Consider the following 20741-nt stretch of genomic DNA (forward strand, 5'->3'; position numbering starts at 1 on the left):
GAGCCATCCGGAGGCACCTAGGTCCCAACAAGCATTTCCTAGAGTCCTGACCCTTCTGTCTTCGGTAGCTCACTGACGGGAAGTGGGCCCTCCACTACTCATTTCGTAAGAGACGGAGGGTGGGTGACTGCAGGAGCGCCTTTGGAAGGTCACAGGGCAAAGCGGAGGGAAAGCCAGAGGTGGCCAAACCGTTCTCCAGGACACACACACACACACACACACACACACACACACACACACACACACACACACCTGTTTCTCTAGGCAAGCTGGGGGCAAGTCCCTCTAGAAGCAGAGAAGGCCAAACGGAGGGGCCGGCCTCTCCCCTGCAGCCCCGCAGGTGTGTGTTGGGGTGGGGTGGGACACTCCCCTGCAGCTGTGTTTCAGCTTCGGTGAGGCACACACACCTCCGGTTAACACACAGACCAGCTCCCGACATCTCCGGGTGCCAAGAGCCAAGACACCAGTACCTCTCCTTCCTTCACCCTCTGCACGCGCCCCCCCTCCCCACTACACACACCACGGACTCAGTGGCCTCGGGACACGAGCACGCCACCCCCTGTCGTGACGTCACTTGGGGTAGAACCCTTAGACACTACATGGGGGTGGGGGGGCAGAGCTCCTGGAGCCAGGACAGTCACTCACCCTCCAGGCGGTGGGGCTGGGCCAGACAGTACCGCCCCCACCGCGCCCGCCTTGCACACCCTCAGAAGCGCAGGCTCGCAGCGCGGCGCTGGGGGGGGGGGCTCCCCAGCACCTCGGCCTCGAGTCCCCAGCCCGCTGCACCTCCGGGCCCCCTCCCTTACCCTCTAGAGAAACCAGGAGTTGTCGCAAGGGGGCCTCGGGAAATTCCCTGGACCCCAGTGCCAGGAGGTGCCCGGTTCGCCCGCTCCCCATCCACCCCCCCGAGGGCGGTGCCCGGGGGCGCTGCCCCATGGAGCGGGGAGGCGGGCGCCGTCTGCTGCGGGAGCCGTGACCTGAGTAGGAGCTGTGTGTCGCAGCCGCCCCACCCCTGCCGATCATGCGCCGGCGACCCTGGCTCGCCAGTCCCACCGGGCTGTGAGCCCCCCACTCCTGGCCTGTCAAGGCCCGCGCGCCATGGGCAGCGCCCACCCTCACCCCTGGCTGCGGCTCCCACCCCGGCCCCAGCCGCGGCCTGAGCTCTGGGCGCTCCTGTTCTTCCTACTGCTGCTGGCTGCCGCTGTGCCCAGGTGAGCCCTCACCTCATGCTCCGCCCTCTTGGAGAGCTAGGACCCCCGGGGGCCGCTCCGCTCCCGGTGCTCTTGCTGGGGAAGGGACCCTGGAGTGAGCGGGGAGACAGGGTCACCGAAAAGTACTGGTGTCCAATCAAAGTTAGTGAGCTACCTGCAAGGAAGAGGTTGGACTGGTGACAGGATATGGGCAGTCCAGGGAGATAGGGCAGTGCCCAGGTGGGTGATGGTAGCTAGGTCCGGAGGTGGGTATTTGGGAATAAGTGCCAGCTACGAGTTCTTTCCACCCTGGGGGCAATGCACCCCCACTCCAAGAATAAGTTCAAACTGCCTCCTTCCCCCTTTTGGATCATCCCAGACAGGAGCAGGAAAGAGAGGTAGAAGGGGGTTTCCCCATCTCAGGTGGGGTCAAGTGAGAGACTGATGCTGAAAGGCAGAGTGTGTGTGTGTGTGTGTGTGTGTGTGTGTGTGTGTGTGTGTGTGTGTGTTCTCGTAAGCTAGGTTGGGCAACCAGCAGTTTTCACAAATATAGTGTAACTATGGGAGCTTATGGGCCAATGTATGTTAGGACAAGCATATGTGTGAATGTGTGTCTCTCTGTGTGTGTTTGTAACTGTCTGAGGAAGTGTGTCAGTGGTAAGTGCTCTGGGCTTCTGCTTCCTCCATTATGTGTGCAGAAGCATGTCGGAAGAAATGCTAGTTGCTGAAGCCTGGCTTTGGGGTAGACTCCTGGGGCACCCTTTGAGGCATATGTGCTTGGGGATGAACTTGTAAAATACGGAGTTCATGTATTTACCTCCATGGGTGTGCAGCTGGGTGGATTGTGTTGGAGTGGTTGAGGAAAGGCATGTATTCCTGGGCCCAACCTTAAGAACCAGGGGTTGGGGTAGAGTGATTATGGCCTGTGGGACAGAATGTGTGTTATTAAACAGGCCCTCACAGTCTCCCACAAAACGCTTATCCACCCCACCCCATATGCCTGCAGGTCAGCACCCAACGACATCCTGGGCCTCCGCCTACCCCCAGAGCCTGTGCTCAACGCCAACACAGTGTGCCTGACACTGCCCGGCCTGAGCCGGCGGCAGATGGAGGTGTGCGTGCGTCACCCTGACGTGGCCGCCTCTGCTATCCAGGGCATCCAGATCGCCATCCATGAGTGCCAGCATCAGTTCCGGGACCAGCGCTGGAACTGTTCCAGCCTGGAGACTCGGAACAAAGTCCCCTACGAGAGTCCCATCTTCAGCAGAGGTAGCTGCTCCCCATTCTAAACTCTTGTCCTTCCCACTCGGGACCTGTACCCCAGAACCTGCTAGCTATCCCTAATGAACGCTCAAGGTGGCATCTCCCCACACCCCTGTATTCTGCAAGCCACGTTCTTTCTGGTCTCAGGAAAGTATCCGGAGTGGGGGCAGAAACATGGGCCGGAAGCGTCTCTGACTGAGGGTGGCAGACTCCATGCCTGACCACTAGACTGTATCCCCTCTGTCCCATACCTCATGCTTCAGACTCAGAAAATATCCCTGACACCTTCCTCTGTTTACCCTCTGCTGAGTAAGTAAGGTTGGAGAGCCTGTGAGGAGAGAAGTGTAGGGGAAGAGGGAGTGAGAACTCCCTGCACCACACAAGGCAAGCAGAGAAGCCTGGCCAGGTGAGTGGCCTGAACTCCTGCAGAGGCCCTGCCTGCTGTGGCTGGGTCTGTGTCTCCTTCTCACTGTCCCCCTCCCCAAAACCCTCTCTGAACCAGAGCATTGGGTGTGTGCCTGCTTGTGAGCAGTGGGCCCCGGCCCCCGGCCACCCCCCCACCCTCCCGCAAGCCAAACAGCCTTGTCAACCGGTTTCCCTCGGTGCTCTGAGGAGCCACAGCACTGCCTGTTCTCTGTCCCCAACTTCTGGATAACCCAGGCCCACCTAGACACTCCCTAGAATGGTTAAGCTGTGGGTGGCAGGTACTTTTTCCACCGCTTGCTTCAACTCTCACTGACCTCCTAGCCGAGGCCTTGAGTCAGGCCTCTGGGGCAAAGATTGCAGCTTGGGTTTGTCTAACTGGGTATAGTTCCTTCTTTCAGCTGTTTGCCAGGACAACGAGGAGACCTGGTAGCCCTGGTTCCTTAGGGGTCGAGCCAGTCTAGTTGGTAGTGGAGGAGGAGGGGCATGGCCTTAATGCCTAGGGCTTCTGCGGGGACCTGGACTTCATTGTGTCCCAACTGCAGAAAGAACCTAATCAGGGTTGTTTTCCCTTTCAGTAGGACCCGCGCTTGCACTCCTTGGGCCCCCAAGTTAGGGGACACCTCCGCCTCCCCCTGCTCAGCCCCAGGCCGCTGCCCCGCCCCTGCGCGCTCCCTCCTGCCTCCCCCGCGCGCCTCGGGCGCTGTTTCTACCCGGCCGAGCCCAGCCCGACGCGTGTGGCGGCATGCAGCCGCGAACTAATCCCCGCGGGCCGCAGCAGACTGCTCCGCGCCGCTCTCTGAGAGCACACCCCACCCCCCCACACACACACCTTGCCCCGCGCTCGCATCCCTCTAGCCCCGCACCGTCAGATCATCCCTTCCCGACAGTTGGGGTGTCGGGGGGGGGCATGGCTGCAAGGGATCCCCTGCCCGCAGGCCTGCTCCACTCCCTCTGCACGACACCCCACCACCCACTCCTCACCGCCCGCGCTCGCTGACACCAAGTGGCAGACAGGTCTCGGCATCTTCCAGGCTCCAGCTGGGCCAGACCGGTGCTCACCGCCTCCGAGCCACCCTCTGCCACTCCGGGGGGTTGCTGGGTCACCTACTCTTCCCCCACAGCTGCATTTCTTCCTGAGCTCCAGCCTCAACTTCTGCACACGGGTGGCTCCGCAGGCTTTGAGGGTCTTTCCGCTGCCACCACCAGAGAGGCGAACCTGGGCTAACTCTTTAAGTCCTCTCCTGGCCTCAATGCACCCCGCCCCCCAAGTCCTGATTGTCTCTAGCCTGAATCCAGGCGTCCTGATGGGGTTCCAATCAGGCCACTGCCACCCGGTGAAGGACCTGGGGTCTTTGGAGGTTAGGGGCGAGTTTGGAGCCGCGCGGGTTTGGCGCGGGGCCAGGTGCTTTGGGTTCACCTGCAGTTTAATAAGCGGGAGGTGAGCTGGGGGGACGGTGGGGAGAGAGGTTGGGGGTGGAGGGGGAGACTTGCCAGGGCTAGCCAGGGCGGGGCGGCACCTAGTGCTGAGAGGGGGCGGGACTGTGGCTCCAGGACTCCGCCAGCCCAGTGGGGCTGGGTTCTCTCCTTAGGCCTAGGAACCCCGCCCTACCTCAGTGGCTTCTGCCCCCCCCCTCAATCCGTTGCAACACCTCATTTCTACCTCTCCCTTCTTAGTGGGGACGGCTCTGGGCTTTTGGAAAGACAATTACCATCCTCCCAACCCCCTTTGCCTCCCCACTGCCACGGAGCCTGCCCTCATATCTAGCTCCTTTGGGCTCATTTCCGGGTCCCTTTCTAGGCCCTCTTCGCCAGGACTCACTGAATTTGAATGCCAGCAGGCAACTCTTGGTGGAGGCCAGCCCCTGGCTATCTGATTCCTTCCTCTATCTCATCATGATCGTTGTGGAGCCTGTGGACCTGGCTCTACGCACACACACACACACACACACACACACACACACACACACACACACATACATACACACACACACACACACATACATACACACACACACACACACACACACACACCAGTGTACTATCAGGGGCTGACCCTTCTGATCCAGGCTGCCAAGGAAAGTTCTTTTAAAACATATTCTGAAAAAAAAAACAACAACATATTCTGCTGTAATTAATTTCAAGGACTACTGAGGGTAAGTGGGGGTTCCTTAGGTTTCCCTATGGCAGTGCTGTTGGCACACTATCCTCCTGAAACCTTCCCAAAGAGAGACTGGGCTGGACAGATGGGTCTAAGGAAGTGGGAGGGTAGAAGGTACGAAGGGGAGTGCCCAGGAATACAACCAGGCTTTACCTAACCAGAGAGCTGCTGCAGTCCACAGGGCAAATGGGGACAGGCATGGGAGTCTCCAAGGGGCTTGGCAGAGTGAGGGGGGGAAAGCCGTGAGAGGGCCCTAAAATCATGCTAGCTTCTTAGCCCAGCCCCAAGGGCAGCAGTGACCTAAGTGACAAGGGCATGGTACCCTCAGCATCTTGTACTGTGAACCCAGACAGGTTGATGACTGCCCGCCCGGGAGCTGGCCATAACACCTGTTAGGGGATGAACAGAGAACCCTCCATCAGTCCCTCAGGAGGTGAGGACAAGGGGATTTGAGGAAGGAGGTTCAAAGGGCCTGGGCTTAAGTCCTAGTGTGTCAGGAGTGAGAGATCAGAGAGAGACTAGAGGAGAGTGTGTGTGGTAGACTCACAATGCCGGTCCAGGGAGCTGCCACTGTTAGGTGCTGCTAGCCCTACTCAGCCACATTCGGAATGAATGTAAAGAATGGGCCTGACATCCTCCAGCAAGCCGGGATCCCAGCCCAGGAAAAATCAGCAGTTAGAGTAGCCATAGTCTGCTCCTTCTTTCTCCATTGTTTCAGAGAATACAGTTTTCAGAGCAGGCATCCAGGGGTTGGGGAATGTAGTGGCACTTAGGGAAACTGAGGCACAGATAATCATATCTCAGGGTCATCTTAAGCCCTAGTATTTTGATGACATCCCAATAAATTAGCCAACATGTCTTAAGCACGTAGTATGTGTTGGGCATTGTACTAAAACACAATGTTTTAGGGTCCTCAAATGGTCCCCACTTGGTAGGTCCTATTATTATCTTTACAAATGAAGCTAAGAGAGGTTGGGTAATTTGTTATTAGTCACACAGTTTATAAATGAGCAGGAGAGCCAGGACTCCACACAGTCCACCTGACTTTAGAGCTCCTGCCCAACCCTCTTCTATACTGTACCCCAAACTACCAGGCCAATGCCCACCATGCCCAGAGGTGAGCTGGAGCATTGAGAGTATACTCCAAGTACTCCAAGAAGTGAAGAACACATACACCTATGTTTATGTAAACACATCCACTCTGTACTGTGCCTAACTGTTCCCATATGCACATCTCTCTCTCTCTCTCTCTCTCTCTCTCTCTCTCTCTCTCTCTCTCTCTCTCTCTCTCTCTCTCTCTCCCACCCCAGGCTTAGGAGCATGCATAGATGATTTGCAAGGAGTGAATGGGGACCAGACCTCTATTCTCCCCTCCTCCCTCTTTGACTTGAATGGGCAGAGCTTAAGCTTCTCTGGCCCCTCCTTGTTCCCACTGGCCCTTAAATCATCTTCTCTTCATACTCCCCTGTCCTCCAAGCCTACTCCCCCGGCCCCCTTCCTGGCCGTTGGCTGCGGCCTATAGTAGCAGCTGACTCCACTTAGATGCTGGCAGTCTCTGTCCCAGATCAAAGGCAGGGCGGCTAATTGTGCATCTTAACAAGTCCCCCCCTCCCCGCTCCGGGCAGCCCAGCTGGCCATGGCCCCACCCTTTTCCCCCTCCAGCTGGCCAGATGGCACAGGGCCTACATCTGCCCAGACAGTTGGGGCCAAGACCGAAACTGGGGCCCTGAATGGGAGCTGGGGCAGACCCAGTGGGCAGGACTTCTCTGTGCATGGATGCTTAGAGCAAAGAGTGACCATGCATGCCCTGGTCACCTCCACACGTGGCTGTGACAGCTGTCAGAAACATGTCGTGGGAAGGCATCTTGAGTTGCATGGGGTATAGAGTTCTCTAAGGTTGTGAGTTACATTTTTCCAGATTCTTCCGTGCCTCTTCACCATGACAAAACCTTGAAGATGTAGTTGCCCCTGAATACCTCTATGGACTTGATGCCAAGACTGCATAGAGTCATAGGAACTGGAAATTGGGATGTCTGGGTTTCTTTCTCAGCAGGAAGACTCAGTTGGAGCCCATGTCCCTCAGCAGAAAATTCTTGGCCCTGGGAGGTGAAAAAGAGCTAAGTGGGGGCTTGCTCAGCTCCATAGCCTCTGTGGCTTTGGGATTTCCAAGTTTGCATTGTGTGTGTGTGTGTGTGTGTGTGTGTGTGTGTGTGTGTGTGTGTGTGTGTGTGTGTTTGGTGGTTCATGTTTTGAGGGGGTGGTGTTGAGGTCTAGGCTGCCTCTGGAGGTCTGAGTATTGTCATGTGTCCTAAAACAGACAGGCTGATGACTCTCTCCCAGCAGTAAGAGGCATGCTTAGAGCTCCAAAGATAAAAGGCAGGGGATAAATGCAGGGTGCATGTCCTGGAGTTTTGGGTCTACCCTTTACCCTTAGGCTCCACCAGCTCACAGCAGTTTCTGCTCCCCTGGAGCTTGTGCCAAGTTCCAAGATCCCCTTTGAAGGCTGCAGATCAATCTTCATCCCCTCCTGTCTGGTCCTAGCTATGCCCCTTATAAAAAAAGAAAAATGTTACCAGGATGTCATGAGCTAGAAAGAGAAATGAATCTGCTTTGTAGGCATCCACCAATCCAAATGGTTTGTTCTAGACATGGGTCATGAGCTGCTAGGCTCTGTCTTTGATCAGGATGAAACAAAAAACAATGATGTAAAAAAAAAAAGTAGCAGAATTGCACGAACGCCTTAATAATAACAGCAATGTTTATGCAGTACTTGCTATGAGTATGACACCATTCCAAGTACTTTAAATTTAATAACCCCTTCAATTCTTGGAACAACAGCTAGCTAGATAACACTTGTTTGCAGAGAAGGAAACTGAGGCACAAAGAGATTAAGTTTCTTGGCCAAGGTCATACCGTTATTAACACCTGGTCAGTAGAAGACCCAAGATTCGAAACCCTGGTAATATGATTGCAGAAATCAGATCTTAGCTGCTAAAACACCCATGAAATCTTTATTATCATTTGTCTGGGCAAGAAGAGGCGATAGCTTTGCAGTGTGGGGCGGGAATGAGCTAGGAGTTCTTTCGAGTCCTAGATAGCTTTTTAGAGCTTGTAAAGCCTCTCTGAGAACATGTCCTCCCAGTCTTTGAGGCTGGAGTGGAAGGATCCTGTTTCTCTGAACCTCTGGTATCCTCCAAGGCCATCACCCTCCTGACACATTCTGAGTTTCTTCCACAGGGGTCTATGGCATAGATGGATTCTTCACTTTGTGAAGACAGTTCTTCTGGCTTCTCTCATTGCCTGCTGTCTCCAGGGTCCAGAGTTTAGGTACAGGCTTGTACTAAAAGCTGATTCTAGCTAGTACTTTCTCAATGGAGAATAAGCAAGAAGTAGCCTGCAGGTCCAAGAGGTGGACCTACCTCTTTGAGTAGGCCTCTCCTGGTAGAGGTCCAGGGCCCTCTCAGGAGATGGCTCAGGCTGGGGTACCCAAGAGGAAAACAGGACAAACAGGCACTGGGCCAGGTTAGCACATCCCCAGGCCCTGTGAGTGTCTCAATCAGAGAGAGTTCTTTTGCCTCCTAAGCCTCTAATGAGAAGCAGAATCTGTCTTCCCACTCAGTTAGCAACCCTGCCTGCTACATGCCAGATGCCACTTAGGACACTGGGTTCACCTGAACCACCCTTCCTTCAGAAGGTATCAGCAGACCCAAGACAGAAAGTAGGCAGGCTGGCTGGAATATGAGAGGGTACTCACTTCTTTCAGCCATGTTCTGTGGACCAGGATGAAAACCACCACCAGAGAGGGAGGGTTCCAGGCTCAGCCTAAAGTGAGGACACAGCAGCCTGCAGTCTGAGGTAGATGATCTTAGCCTGCTGCCCACTGGCATCTCCCGGGGTTTGGAATTCCATCGCTTGTAATGTACTCTTTGGGTTAAACTTCACCCTCTTTCTCCAGGCTATTTTAAAATTACAGATATCACCGTGAAAGGTAATAGATGAAGTTCCTGATCTGAAAAAGAATGTGTTTGCCAGGCATTTTCTGCCCTGGAGGAAAGATTCCAAGCTTGCTAAGGAGGTGTTAATGAAAAAGAGAAGGGCGTGTAATTCCTGCCCCCCCATTCCCCCTACACCCCCTTTGAATCTCACAGCATACTAGTAAGCCATCTACATCCAACTATATCCCCAGCCGTTCCTACCATGTTTTCCTAGTGTTGCCACAGGTTTTCTTTTTCCTTAATGATTTGTTTTTATCTTATGTGCATTGGTATTTTGCTTGCATGTATGTCTGTGTGAAGGTGTCAGATCCCCGAGGACCTGGAGTTCAGACAGTTGCAAACTGACTGTGGGTGCTGGGATTTGAACACGGGTCCTTTAGAAGAGCAGCCAGTGCTCTTAACCGCTGAGACATCTCTCTAACCTCTTGCCACAGGTTTTCGAGAGAGTGCTTTCGCCTACGCCATAGCAGCTGCCGGGGTGGTGCACGCAGTGTCCAACGCATGCGCCTTGGGTAAACTACAGGCTTGCGGTTGCGACGCCTCCAGGCGTGGGGACGAAGAAGCCTTCCGTCGGAAGCTGCACCGCCTGCAGCTGGACGCGCTGCAGCGCGGTAAGGGCCTGAGCCACGGGGTCCCAGAACACTCTGCTCTGCCCCCTGCCAGCCCAGGCCTCCAGGACTCCTGGGAGTGGGGTGGCTGCAGCCCGGATGTGGGCTTCGGAGAACGCTTCTCCAAGGACTTTCTGGACTCCCGGGAGCCTCACAGAGACATTCACGCGCGCATGAGACTCCACAACAACCGTGTCGGCAGGCAGGTGAGATTCACGGTCACTGCTCCACTGCTAAGCAGACTCCGCATCCACTCCCGGGTAGCTCCTCCTTCTAGAAATCACCCTGTCTTCCCAGTTCAGTAACCTCACAGCCCTTTCTTAACTCAGCCAGCAAAAATGCTGTGGGGACCTCCTACTGTGCGCTGGAGCATCGCAGTGGACCTGGGAAATAGAGCTGAAACAGCCCCGTGCTCAACAACTTGCTCCTCCCATTTTCTCTGATGACCAACAGAGAAAGGTGTAGGCTGGCATTCAGGACCTGGGCTGCCACAATCCCCTCCCCTGTAGAGCCAGAACATCACCATCTTGAGCTTTCTCTTCAGTCTCCCAGTAGGGGATTCCTGTCGACTGAGGAGGACCTCTGTTACAGCGTTCTACCTCCTTTCTACTTTTTCTGGAATGCTCACACTACCTTAAAGTTCCTTCGGGTAAAAGTGACACCACCAATGATAATACACACCGAGACACATAAACACCGAAGGGAGGAAGAGGAGAATAGATTGAATTTATCACACCTTACTATGCATTTGTCCTGAGCCATCAGCCTGCCTACTACTTACCTATAATGTCAACACTCTTAATAAGTATGTGCTCAGATCTGGAAACCAAGGCACAGAATGATGGAGAAACTTGCCTGAGCTGGAGAAGTGACAGAGGCTGGCTCCATCCGCAGTCAGTGGAGCTCATATCTCCTCTTGACCCTTCCCGTCTGCTCAGCCCAGTTCCTGGCTTCCTCACTATCCGCTCCTTTCCTCTTGGCCTCTCAGCCCACTCCAGGTGCATCAGCCCTCTCTACAGCTGATTCAGCAATTTCCACCTTGGCTCAGGGTGAGGGTGAACTGAGGCATGTTTTACCCTCAGGTCCCATCCAGCTCCCACCCTGCCATGCCCTGTGCGTGGGGCTCCTTTCCCAAGCTCCTGATACCACCCCAGCCCAGACCAACAGGGCCTCCTCCTTGTCCTTGTTAAAGTGGTTAATTAATGGCTGCAGCCCGTGGGAAGCAGATGTTCTGGAACTGTTGGCCTAAGGAAGCTTGGGGGGGGGGGTGAAATCTTGGGGGGGCGGTTCCCACGTGGTGCTGACACTACAGGGCTATACATGTGGGCTGTGAAGCCCTTCAATAACCAGAGCAAGAGGCTCCCTTGCTTGTGGCCTTCTTGAGCAGTTTTGAAGACCCCCAGATCTTTGCTTTCCTTAGAAGTATTTGAAGCGGGGGTGGTGTGGTGTCTATGAGGGTAACACCAAGGGGTTCTTTGGGAGGAGATTGAAGAAGACGTTGACCACTGAGTGAGTGGCCAGTAGGTTTCCCGGGAACTCGTCTGCTCCCACAGGGCTGACAGTTTGGCTGTCTGGGTTCTGTTCTGCATTTAGGGAATGCTTTGGCACCTGTTGTCACTCAGTATGAAGAGAGTAAGCTCCAGTTGATACAACGGGAGGGGGCTATCTCCATAGCTCCTGTCCTCTCCCCACACCTGATCGCCCCCCCCCCGCAAAGAGCTGCAGGGCACAGCTGGAGGCTGGGTGGCGGTGGAAGGGGGCCTTTCTCACCACCTGGAGGGAGGCCAAAGGCTTTGGGGTTGGGATGTAGGTGAGCAGGCGTCTCCTTGCTCCAGGGAAAGGAGAGGGAATTTCCCTGAAGATTTAGGATCCCCGGGGCTCAGGAAGCAAGAACCCCCAAGCCCAAAGGGCCCCCTTGCAGTTGCTAGAAAGGCTGTCGAGGAAGGAAGGAGCTTTAAGGAGGGAATTCCCCCCAGGGCCTAGCCAGGTGGGAGGTGGGTGGGAGGGCTGCAGAAGAGCCTGAACAATTTCTCAGGCCCAGATTCAGACCTCAGTATTTGCTTCTGTACAATGGGAGCCGGTTTCCAGCCTCTGTGGCCCGAGGAGGGCTGGGACGCTGGCTGCCAGCCTCACCCCCTCTCGGTGCCTCCCTCTGCAGGCGGTGATGGAGAACATGCGGCGAAAGTGCAAGTGCCATGGCACCTCAGGCAGCTGCCAGCTCAAGACGTGCTGGCAGGTGACGCCGGAGTTTCGTGCCGTGGGGGCGCTGCTGCGCAACCGCTTCCACCGCGCCACGCTCATCCGGCCGCACAACCGCAACGGTGGCCAGCTGGAGCCCGGCCCCGCGGGGGCACCCTCGCCAGCTCCCGGCACTCCGGGGCTGCGCCGAAGGGCCAGCCACTCCGACCTGGTCTACTTCGAGAAATCGCCCGACTTCTGTGAGCGCGAGCCTCGCCTGGACTCGGCGGGCACTGTGGGCCGCCTGTGCAACAAGAGCAGCTCGGGCCCGGACGGCTGCGGCAGCATGTGCTGTGGCCGCGGCCACAACATCCTGCGCCAGACGCGCAGTGAGCGCTGCCACTGCCGTTTCCACTGGTGCTGCTTCGTGGTCTGCGAAGAATGCCGAATCACCGAGTGGGTCAGCGTCTGCAAGTGAGCGGGCCCGGGCTCCTCGGGGTCTCAGGAAAGGTTCGCCACCTGGCGCCTGGCTTCTGCTGCTAGCGACTATCTCGGCCAGGCAGCAGCATCCTTTGGCTCCTGAGAGAGGTGGTTGGCTCTTCCTGCTCTCAGGATCTGCAGTCAGCAGACAGTCTAGACCCGACTGACACCCACTCCGTGGGTTCCCCTCTTCCGGCTCAGGCTCCTAGTTCGGACAGCTGGGAGTGATGTTGGAGACCGCCCCACACCCTAGGACATGTCACCCAAACAGCCCAGCCTGGCAGGCCTATCACCTCCTGTCATCTTTTCTCCCCTTCCCCAGGAGCAGCAGGCAGTGCACTGAAGCTGATGGGTACCGGCGGAAGAAGGCTAAAGAAGACTAAAATGAAGAAACAGGCATAATCAGGCTGAAGCGATTCTACAAAGGCCCCCCAGATACTCTCCTGCGAAGGCTTCTGCTCCTATCATTCATTTAACAGATATTTATTTTGCACTCTCTTTGTGGCACTCTCTGGGGAAAGAGAAGCCTTCTGGAGTTTACAGGCTTACTAAGGGAAGTGGACAATAAACCAGTAAACACACAAACAAGATTATTTCTGGCAGTGCTATGGGCTATGGGGGAAATTGACCAGGGCACTGGATATACACTGATTTGTGCAGAACGGAGCCCTTTCCGCTAAAACTATCTGCCAGGGAGACTTCTGAGTTGTGATATACATGCTGAGACCTGCAAAGCGAGAAAGAGTCGTACATAGACGGGGAAGGGCTTTCCAGACAGGCTACAGAAACCCGAAGCTCCGAGGGGAGAGAGACTCCACCTGTTGGAGGAGCAGCAGAGCAGCCTCTGCGTTTGGAGAGTAGAAATCAAGGGCTGGTGGGAGAGATCGGAGGTTGGGGCAGCTGGGGTAGGAAGGGGGTTTTCTTTAAGAAGAATCTGCAGAGAGTAAGCAAGCAGTCTTAAGCAGTTGTACTCTGATTCCCACATCTTCGGGGATCTGGCTGAAATGGAGACAAGATGGTAGCCAGAAAGCAGGTTATGGGGACGACAGCTAGTACCCAGCTGAAGCCTGGATTGGGTGACAGCGGTAGGGATGTCCAGAAGGGGAACGGGATCCAGGGATCCAGAGCCCTCAGTCAGAACTCTAACCGCCCACTTTGTACCCGAGCCCTTTGCCACAAGCCAGGACGAGTGGCTGTGCCCAGCAGCAACCGACAGCAGAGACAGGAGGCACTCTGAGAAGAGTAATCCTGGGCAAGACCCAGCTCAACCCAGCCTAGCGCCCCAGGGAGCAGGTGGGGCCAGGAGGTGCGGCTGGGAATAGGGTGGTGGGGGAGGGTGACAGACTCACCCTCTGGAGCTGGGCTCTGGAGTCCAGGCAGGAAAGCTGGGGGTGGGTAGGCAGCCTTCCTGAAACCCCCTCCCCCGTTGCCCCAGAGCCACAGCTCAAGGTGTCGCTTAGCAGGTTAAAACCCCTCCCTGATTTTATACTTCCACCAGGACACTGTTGAGCTGGAATTTGCGTTCATGCTTGTACTCACTTTGGCTCAAGTCTGATGATTTTCTAGAACAGACCCTAAGGATCGCAGGCAGAGCACAGTTTACCATATCCAGGCCCACTGTTCCAGTGATCATCTGATGGCATCCATCTTGCCAAACCAAGCAGAGGCAAAGTCTTGTTCCAAAGGCCAGTTTGCACGGGACCCCTCCCATATTTCCTTGCCCTCATCCCTTGTGGGGGCGACTCTGGAACATGCACCTCTGTTGGCCCTCCAGATGGAAGAATGGGCCCACTAGATAGTTCTCATCAACTGTCCTCTAACTGCTCTGTTTTGGCAGCTCCCAGGCATGCCTAAGGCATCAGGACCTCTCAGGCACCCAGTTGGACTGCCTCGGTGGAGAACAGGGTTTCTCGACCCATTCCCCCCCCCCAAAAAAAAAGCAGCCCTACAGGCGGGTGGGTGAGTGTCTCTGGGGGAGGAGGAGCAGACAGACACACCTGCCTCATTCCTTTCCTCTTGTTCATCCTGGAGAGAACTACAGGGGCTGGGTTCCCCCCTTTCCCCTCCCAGCCTAGGGAGGAAGAGAGATGTGCTGGGGAAATTGAAGGATGGAAGCATAGTCCCAAGCCCGGCAGAAACCACTACAGTGTTAGCCATGACCTTGTCCTCTGCCTTTCAGAGCTTGGGGGAGGGAGACTGGAAGTGAGCATTATAGGATGGAGTTTGGGAATCAAGTGGAAGCAGTGCACTGTAGAACATGTTGTCTGGAGTGAGAGCCTGGCAGAATGGGACAGAGGATGGGACACTGAACTATACGAGTTCCAGGGGGGCAGAGTCCGCGGTTTGATAAACGCTAGTATGAACCGTAAAGTTGGGAAAGGGACAAAGTTATTTTCTCCTAAGTTACCACCCAGCCTCACTGGTCTGGACCAGAAGCAGAGTCCTGGGACCAAGGCTGGGCCCTGTAATAGCAGAATGCCCTAAGGGACTCCTTAAGGGGAAGTGTAAAGGTGATGGAGGTGGGAAGATACTGGACTTTTATACACTAGCTGAAGGTACAGTGGGAATGAGATGCTGATCGAAAATAATTGGAAATGGGCTAAAAGGAGCGCAAGCTTAGGGTGAAGGTGGCCTGGAGAACTTGGAAATCACCAGAGGTGACATTTGGAATGTGAACAGAAAGTAACCAGGGATCATTCCAAGGATGAAAAGACCTCCCTTGTCTTTGACCCGAGGAACACTTTGGTTATTTCTGCGAGGGCAGAACTTAGTGGCGTCTACCGTCCCCAAAAGAGGGAGGTAGAGAACTAACAGCAAATGAGTGTGGTGCACAGTGCTGGGGTTACAGGTCAGGGAGAAACAGCCCGCTGGAGTGTGATGGGAACCCACGCATCTGGCTCTCCAGTCGCCCAAGGGGACCTAAAGGGGAAGGGCATTCAAAGATGGACTTGCCAGCTGCAGAGTACCTAGGTGAGGAGCAAGGTCAAGGCTGACCGTCACTCAGGAGCTCCCTCTCCCTCTCCATTCTCTGAATTAGTGCGCCCCCAGCTAGCCTCTGGCAGGGGGCCTTCCACTCTGGAGAGTGGCCAGACCCGTTTCAGCCCTCCTCCTCCCTCCCCACCCCCTTCTCATGTGGTTGCCGGCAGCTGCCTGCGGTCGCCCCATCCCTTGCGCTCAAGGCACGGGGACTTTCCAACAGGGGAAAAAATGACTTAATGAGAGTGGGAGCCGGGGGCGGGAAGGACAGGTCCCTGTAATCACAGCTCCACTGTGGGGCCTGCGTACCTCCCGGTCCTTCCTCAGCTTCCTGCTACCAGCGCCCGCCTTGGGTTCTGCTGGGGGAGGGGCACAGGCTGGCGACAGGGAGATCCCTTTCCAGGTGCCAGGCTCTCTGGGACCCTTGGGCTGCCTTTTCTTTCTGAGTGACTGAGGACGGAACCTGGGACACCCCCAGGATCCCTCTTTGGATCCAGTCCAGAGTCCTTTGCTGGTGAATTAGAAGAGTAAGGGGTACCGAGGACAACCCTTTGCTGGTTCGCGACTGCGCACTTCGCAACGCCCCCGGTTGCTGTGGCAACCAGGGCAGCCGAGGTGTGTCCGCGGGCCTGGGAGGTACCCACCCCCCCTTCTCGCCGCCAGCGGGGCCAGGCCCCGCTGCTGTGGTGCGCGGGGGGTGGGGGTGTGCCGTTACCATGGCAAGGGTGAGCTAGGAGGGCACATTCTTCCCCAGGGTGGGAGCGCCCTGGGGACACGAGAAGGGGGGTGACGGGGGCGGCAGAAAGGGGAGCAGAGGATGGTCAGAACAAGGGAGGAGTCTCGGACAAGACGAACCAGGGTTTCTGAGGTTGGGGCGGGGGAGTTTGGAATCTGTTCTTTCCCCTACTCCAGTTCTTTTGAGGTGTCCCTCTCCTCCTCCTGCACCCTTCTTGGGGTTCCCGGCCTCCGTTTCCAAGGAAAGGACTTCCAATAACTGACCAAAACCCCCTTTGACTGTTCCATGTCGGGCCTGTGGAACTAAGAGGCCTCTCCCACTCCACTTCGAGTAGCATTGAAGCTCATGCAGCTAGCCACTGCCCTGAAATTAAGCCCCTCGCCCGCCCCTGTGCCACCCACCCCAGCCTCTGCCTGGCCCAGTCCGCTGTCAATTACAGCTTTGCCCAGCAGGATTACCTCGAAGACCCAGGGAGAGGCTGGGGCTGGGAACAGCAGGCAAATCAAGAAGAGGGTGGGGTCCTGGGGGTGTCCTTGACCTCCAGAGTCCTTATCTGGGGCTTCAGGCTGCAGCCTTGTGTGTGTGTGTGCGCGCGCGCGCGTGTTGCAACGTCTGGGGTTCAAGGCTGTGTGTACTCAAAAAGTTCAAGGCCCTTAAGGCTTATTCTTTTTTTTCCGCCGCAGGCGGCCGCGTGGGTCTCTCCTGGCCCCACGCCCTGACCGATGGACCCAGCTTGGTCTTGCTGAACCAACCAGAGGGCAGCCGCCAGGAAGTAACTGGTGTTTTGTGGAAGGCACAAAACGGCGCCCCCTTTGGGCAAGAGGGTTCCCCTTTTCTGTTCGGCGAACGAAAGCAACCAGGGAGTCTGCAGAGGATAGACATTGGAGCGTTCGGCCACCACCCAGTCCCCTGCCGTTCCTTCCTGCTCTTCCCTGCGGGGCTCGAGTAAAGCTTCGCGCCTCCCGCAGTCCGACTACTCACATCTGGCCGGCAGCTGGGAACCGCCCACCACAAACTACTGAGAACACGGCGCCCTCTGTTGGTGCTGAGTAGTGACACACCAGGGCCTGTGTCGTGCGCCTCTGCGACAGAGGGTCCAGGGTTTCGCTCCCATCCAAGGGTCTCGGGTCCACTCATTCGGTATCTTTTGCTGGCGGAAAACCTTCACCCTCTGACTCGCGTAGCTCCAAAATCGTACTGTGAGGGCCCTTAGCTTTCTGCCCGTCACGATCCATCTTGCCGATCCTCTCTTCTGCATGCACGTGTGCCTAAAACCCAGTCCAGGGACCAAGCTTCTCCTTACCTAACAAGGTCACAAGCTCTGACTTCAGGTTCTGAGACCTGTCCTTCCACGCCCCACGATCACTCAGTGCTGAACGTGAAAATCCTAAATAAGGAACACTGTTACATAAATAACCACACATTTGTTCAATAGAATTCCTTGCTGTGTCCTTTAAAATGAGGTGGTTGAAGAATAAATATTTAGTGTCTGATTTAGTATTTGCTCTATACTGGGGAAGGATACATTAACAAAAAGTACAGGGCAGGGTCTCTCTTCAATGTAAGAAAATCCAATAGGCATCCAGGAGCTGAATTATTTTGCATTAGGGATTATAGGGGGTTTAAAATTTGTTCACGTTTTGGTCGAAAAGTCAAAATCACATTATATATATATATATTTTTTTGAAAAGGTTTAAAACACTCTAGAGGCAGAGGCAGGTAGATATCTCTGAGTTCGAGGCTGGCTGGTCTAAATAGCTATGTAACCTAGGCCAGTCAAGGCTACAAAGAGAGACCTTGCTTAAAAAAAAAACAGGGAGGGGATTAAAATTAAAAAAATAAATTATCTGTATGTGCAGTGGCCCATGCAGCTAGAAAAGGGCATCATTTCCCAGAAGCTGGAGTTAGAGGCAGTTGTGAACTGCCCGACAGGGGTGCTGGGACCCAAACCCAGGTCCTCTGGAAAAGCAGTACCTGCTCCGAACCACTGAGCATCTCCCCAGCCCCACATTGTGTTATTAAAATATGCCAAATTTTGGAAAGAGTCCTTGTAAAACTAGGAATTGGGAGACCTGACCTTCCAATAAGAACCAGTATGATTGGCCTGGCAGGCGGTGGTGGCACATGCCTTTAATCCAAGCACTATCTGGAGATAGGCAGATGTTCGAGGCCAGCCTGGTCTACATAGGAGTTCCAGGACAGCCAGGGCTGTTACACGGAGAAACCCTATATTGAAAAACAAGCAAACAAACAAAAGAACTAGTATGGTTTTGCTATTTGGATTTTCTTTCAATAATCCAAAAGTTTGTGGGACTGGAAAGTCGGCTCAGCAGTTAAGAACACTGACTGCTCTTTCAGAGGATCTGGGTTCAGTTCCCAGAACCCACATAATGGTTCACAACCATTTGTAACTCCCGTTCTAGGTGATCTGACACTCTATTTCAGCCTCTGTGGACCCCAGGCATGCACATGGTACACACATACATGAGTCAAAATACTTACAAAATAAGTAAATCTAATTGTGTGTGTGTGTGTGTGTGTGTGTGTGTGTGTGTGTGTGTGTGTGTGTGTGTGTAAAACAGGGTTTCTCTGTGTATCCCTGGATATTCTGGAACTCACTCTGTAGACCAAGCTGGCCTTGAACTCAAAGATTCACCTACATCTGCCTCCCTACTGCTAAGATAAAGGTATACGCCAACAAAAATTTAAAAAGAAAAAAATTAATCCTAATAATTTGTAATGGGAACAAGTGTCTAGTCTCAGAGAAGTTGAAACCAATAGGTTGTTAGAAGGGTCCTTGTGGTGGTTTGAATAAAATGCGCTCTCCCTCCCAACTCATATTGGAGGCATGGCCTTGTTAGAGGAAGTGTGTCATTGTGGGTGGCTTTGAGGTTTCAGAAGCTTAAGCTAATTCCAGTGTCTCTCTTTTCATGCTGCATGTGGATCTGGTTATAGAACTCTTGGCTACCTCTCCAGCACCATGTCTGCCTATATACCATCATGCTTCCCACCATGACCGCGATGGACTAAACCTCTGAACTGTAAGCCAGTTCCAATGAAATGTCTTCCTTTAAGAGTTGCCATGGTCATGGTGCCTCTTCACAGCAATAAAACCCTAACTAAGATAGTCCTTGATTCTGTATATACCCAGTGTCGTCTGTGGCTGGGATGATATAATTATTACGTTTCATTGCAAGCCATGTATGAAGATACTGCCACAATGAACAATACAGAAAAAGCCTAATACATTCTTCTTCTTCACCCTCCCCAGTCTCTGCACCAATGAGCATCAACTGTCCTCTCTTGTGACCCCAAAACGATGTTTTTGGATGTCATTCTGCCTGATTTTCCTCTCACTCTTCTCTGTCTCATGAATGTTTGCTCCTTTGTTGCCTGCCTGCACTCACCAGATACTGGGGATTGAATGCAGAATTTCACAGATGCTAGCCAAGTACTCTACTACTGACCTACATGGAAACCATCTGAAAGGTACAGAAATGTTAGAACAGTCGTGGAGAATGCTCTCCTTTGCTGAACCATATGAGTAAGTTGCCCCCATACAACCCTATTATCCCTAGTGCTTTGGATGTAAGTTGCCCACATGTGACCCTATTACCCTAGTACTTTCGATATGTATGTGTTCTACAAATAGACATTCTCCTTCTAACCCAATGTGATGCTCCCAATCAGGAAATTAGCATAGCTGCATCAATGCTGCCCAACTCCCAGCCCTTATTAGCCATTTGGGCCAATGCTATCCTTTGTAACAAAAGGATTTAGTCCAGAATTATTCATCACACTGAATTCTGTCTTCCCAGTGTCCTTCCATCTGACACAATTACAAAGCTTTACTTTCATGACCGGGACAGTTTAGAACATTACAGACCCATTGTATTGTAGAACATTCCTCCATGCGGATTGTCTGTTGTTTCTTCATGATTAGATGTGGGTTATGTGTCTTTGGCAACAATACTGCAGATGTTGAATCTTCCCCTCAGTGCCCCATTATTTATTCCGATGTTTCAAATTCCCTAGATTTGATCCAGATACCGAGTTAGTTTCTGTCTCAGTAAATTCATTGAGCACTTCCTTATTTTATGGCCTGGTATTTTCTCCGCCCCAGCCCTGACATTGGTCATTTTGACAATTATCCTTTATTTGTCTTGATGGAAGATGAAATGTAGAAACTGATATTTGCATTCTAGACAAGCTCGTTATTCTTGGAGTATCACTGCTCCCAGACATCTCCGTGGACAGTGTTAGGCAATATGTTTTATTATACAAACAACCGTCTCTGTGTCTGTCAGTCTATCATCTATCCACCAACATAATCTATCGATCATCATTGACAGACATGTCAGTCTAGAAAATGTCGGCTTCACCTTTAACCCACTCACAAAACACAATTTGTCTTCCATTTATCCTTTTTCCCTTTTGTATGTCTTCCTCTCTTCTTGCGGCCTCCACTTCATCCACTCCCCTTGCAGACATTATCCTCCTCCGCCTTGGGCTTCCCGTGGTTCCCTTTGCCCATCACATGGTTGCCGAGCATCGCTTGGTCCTTCCTATGTTCTGACGCTTGAACAAAATGATTCAGAAAGAAAGGAGGCAAAGGCTGAGAACAATTCTGCTCCCTTTGGAGCTTTAGGGGAATTCCTTAGTCCTTTTCCTTTGGTAAGTGACATCCACCCTTCCAGATCTTTGTATTGAAAAATCCCTGTGTTCATAGAG

General features: G+C 53.8%; 1 protein-coding gene across 2 annotated transcripts; it reads left to right on the top strand.

Annotated features, from left to right (window-relative positions):
• Positions 1 to 641: 641 nt before the first annotated feature.
• On the top strand, positions 642 to 17503 carry Wnt10a (Wnt family member 10A). Of its 2 annotated transcripts, XM_052749893.1 has the most exons (5): positions 642 to 1211; positions 2197 to 2459; positions 9467 to 9846; positions 11799 to 12292; positions 12621 to 17503. In XM_052749893.1, exons 1-5 carry the CDS (start codon positions 1099 to 1101, stop codon positions 12679 to 12681), a joined length of 1311 nt encoding a protein of 436 aa, XP_052605853.1. In that variant the 5' UTR covers positions 642 to 1098; the 3' UTR covers positions 12682 to 17503. The 2 variants fall into 2 exon arrangements, with proteins under 2 accessions (XP_052605853.1, XP_052605854.1); XM_052749894.1 differs by having other exon boundaries at positions 647 to 1211; positions 11799 to 17503.
• Positions 17504 to 20741: the final 3238 nt, after the last annotated feature.

The sequence above is a fragment of the Peromyscus californicus genome, unplaced genomic scaffold, assembly GCF_007827085.1.
Source record: "Peromyscus californicus insignis strain IS unplaced genomic scaffold, ASM782708v3 Scaffold_21__1_contigs__length_65335640, whole genome shotgun sequence".
NCBI classification, from domain to species: Eukaryota; Metazoa; Chordata; class Mammalia; order Rodentia; family Cricetidae; genus Peromyscus; species Peromyscus californicus.

Coding starts and splice junctions, on each gene's coding strand:
- Wnt10a (XM_052749893.1), top strand. CDS start 1,099: ATGGGCAGCGCCCACCCTCACCCCTGGCTGCGGCTCCCACCCCGGCCC. Junction 2,460..9,466: donor GAGTCCCATCTTCAGCAGAG/GTAGCTGCTCCC, acceptor CTCTTGCCACAG/GTTTTCGAGAGAGTGCTTTC. Junction 12,293..12,620: donor GAGTGGGTCAGCGTCTGCAA/GTGAGCGGGCCC, acceptor CCCCTTCCCCAG/GAGCAGCAGGCAGTGCACTG.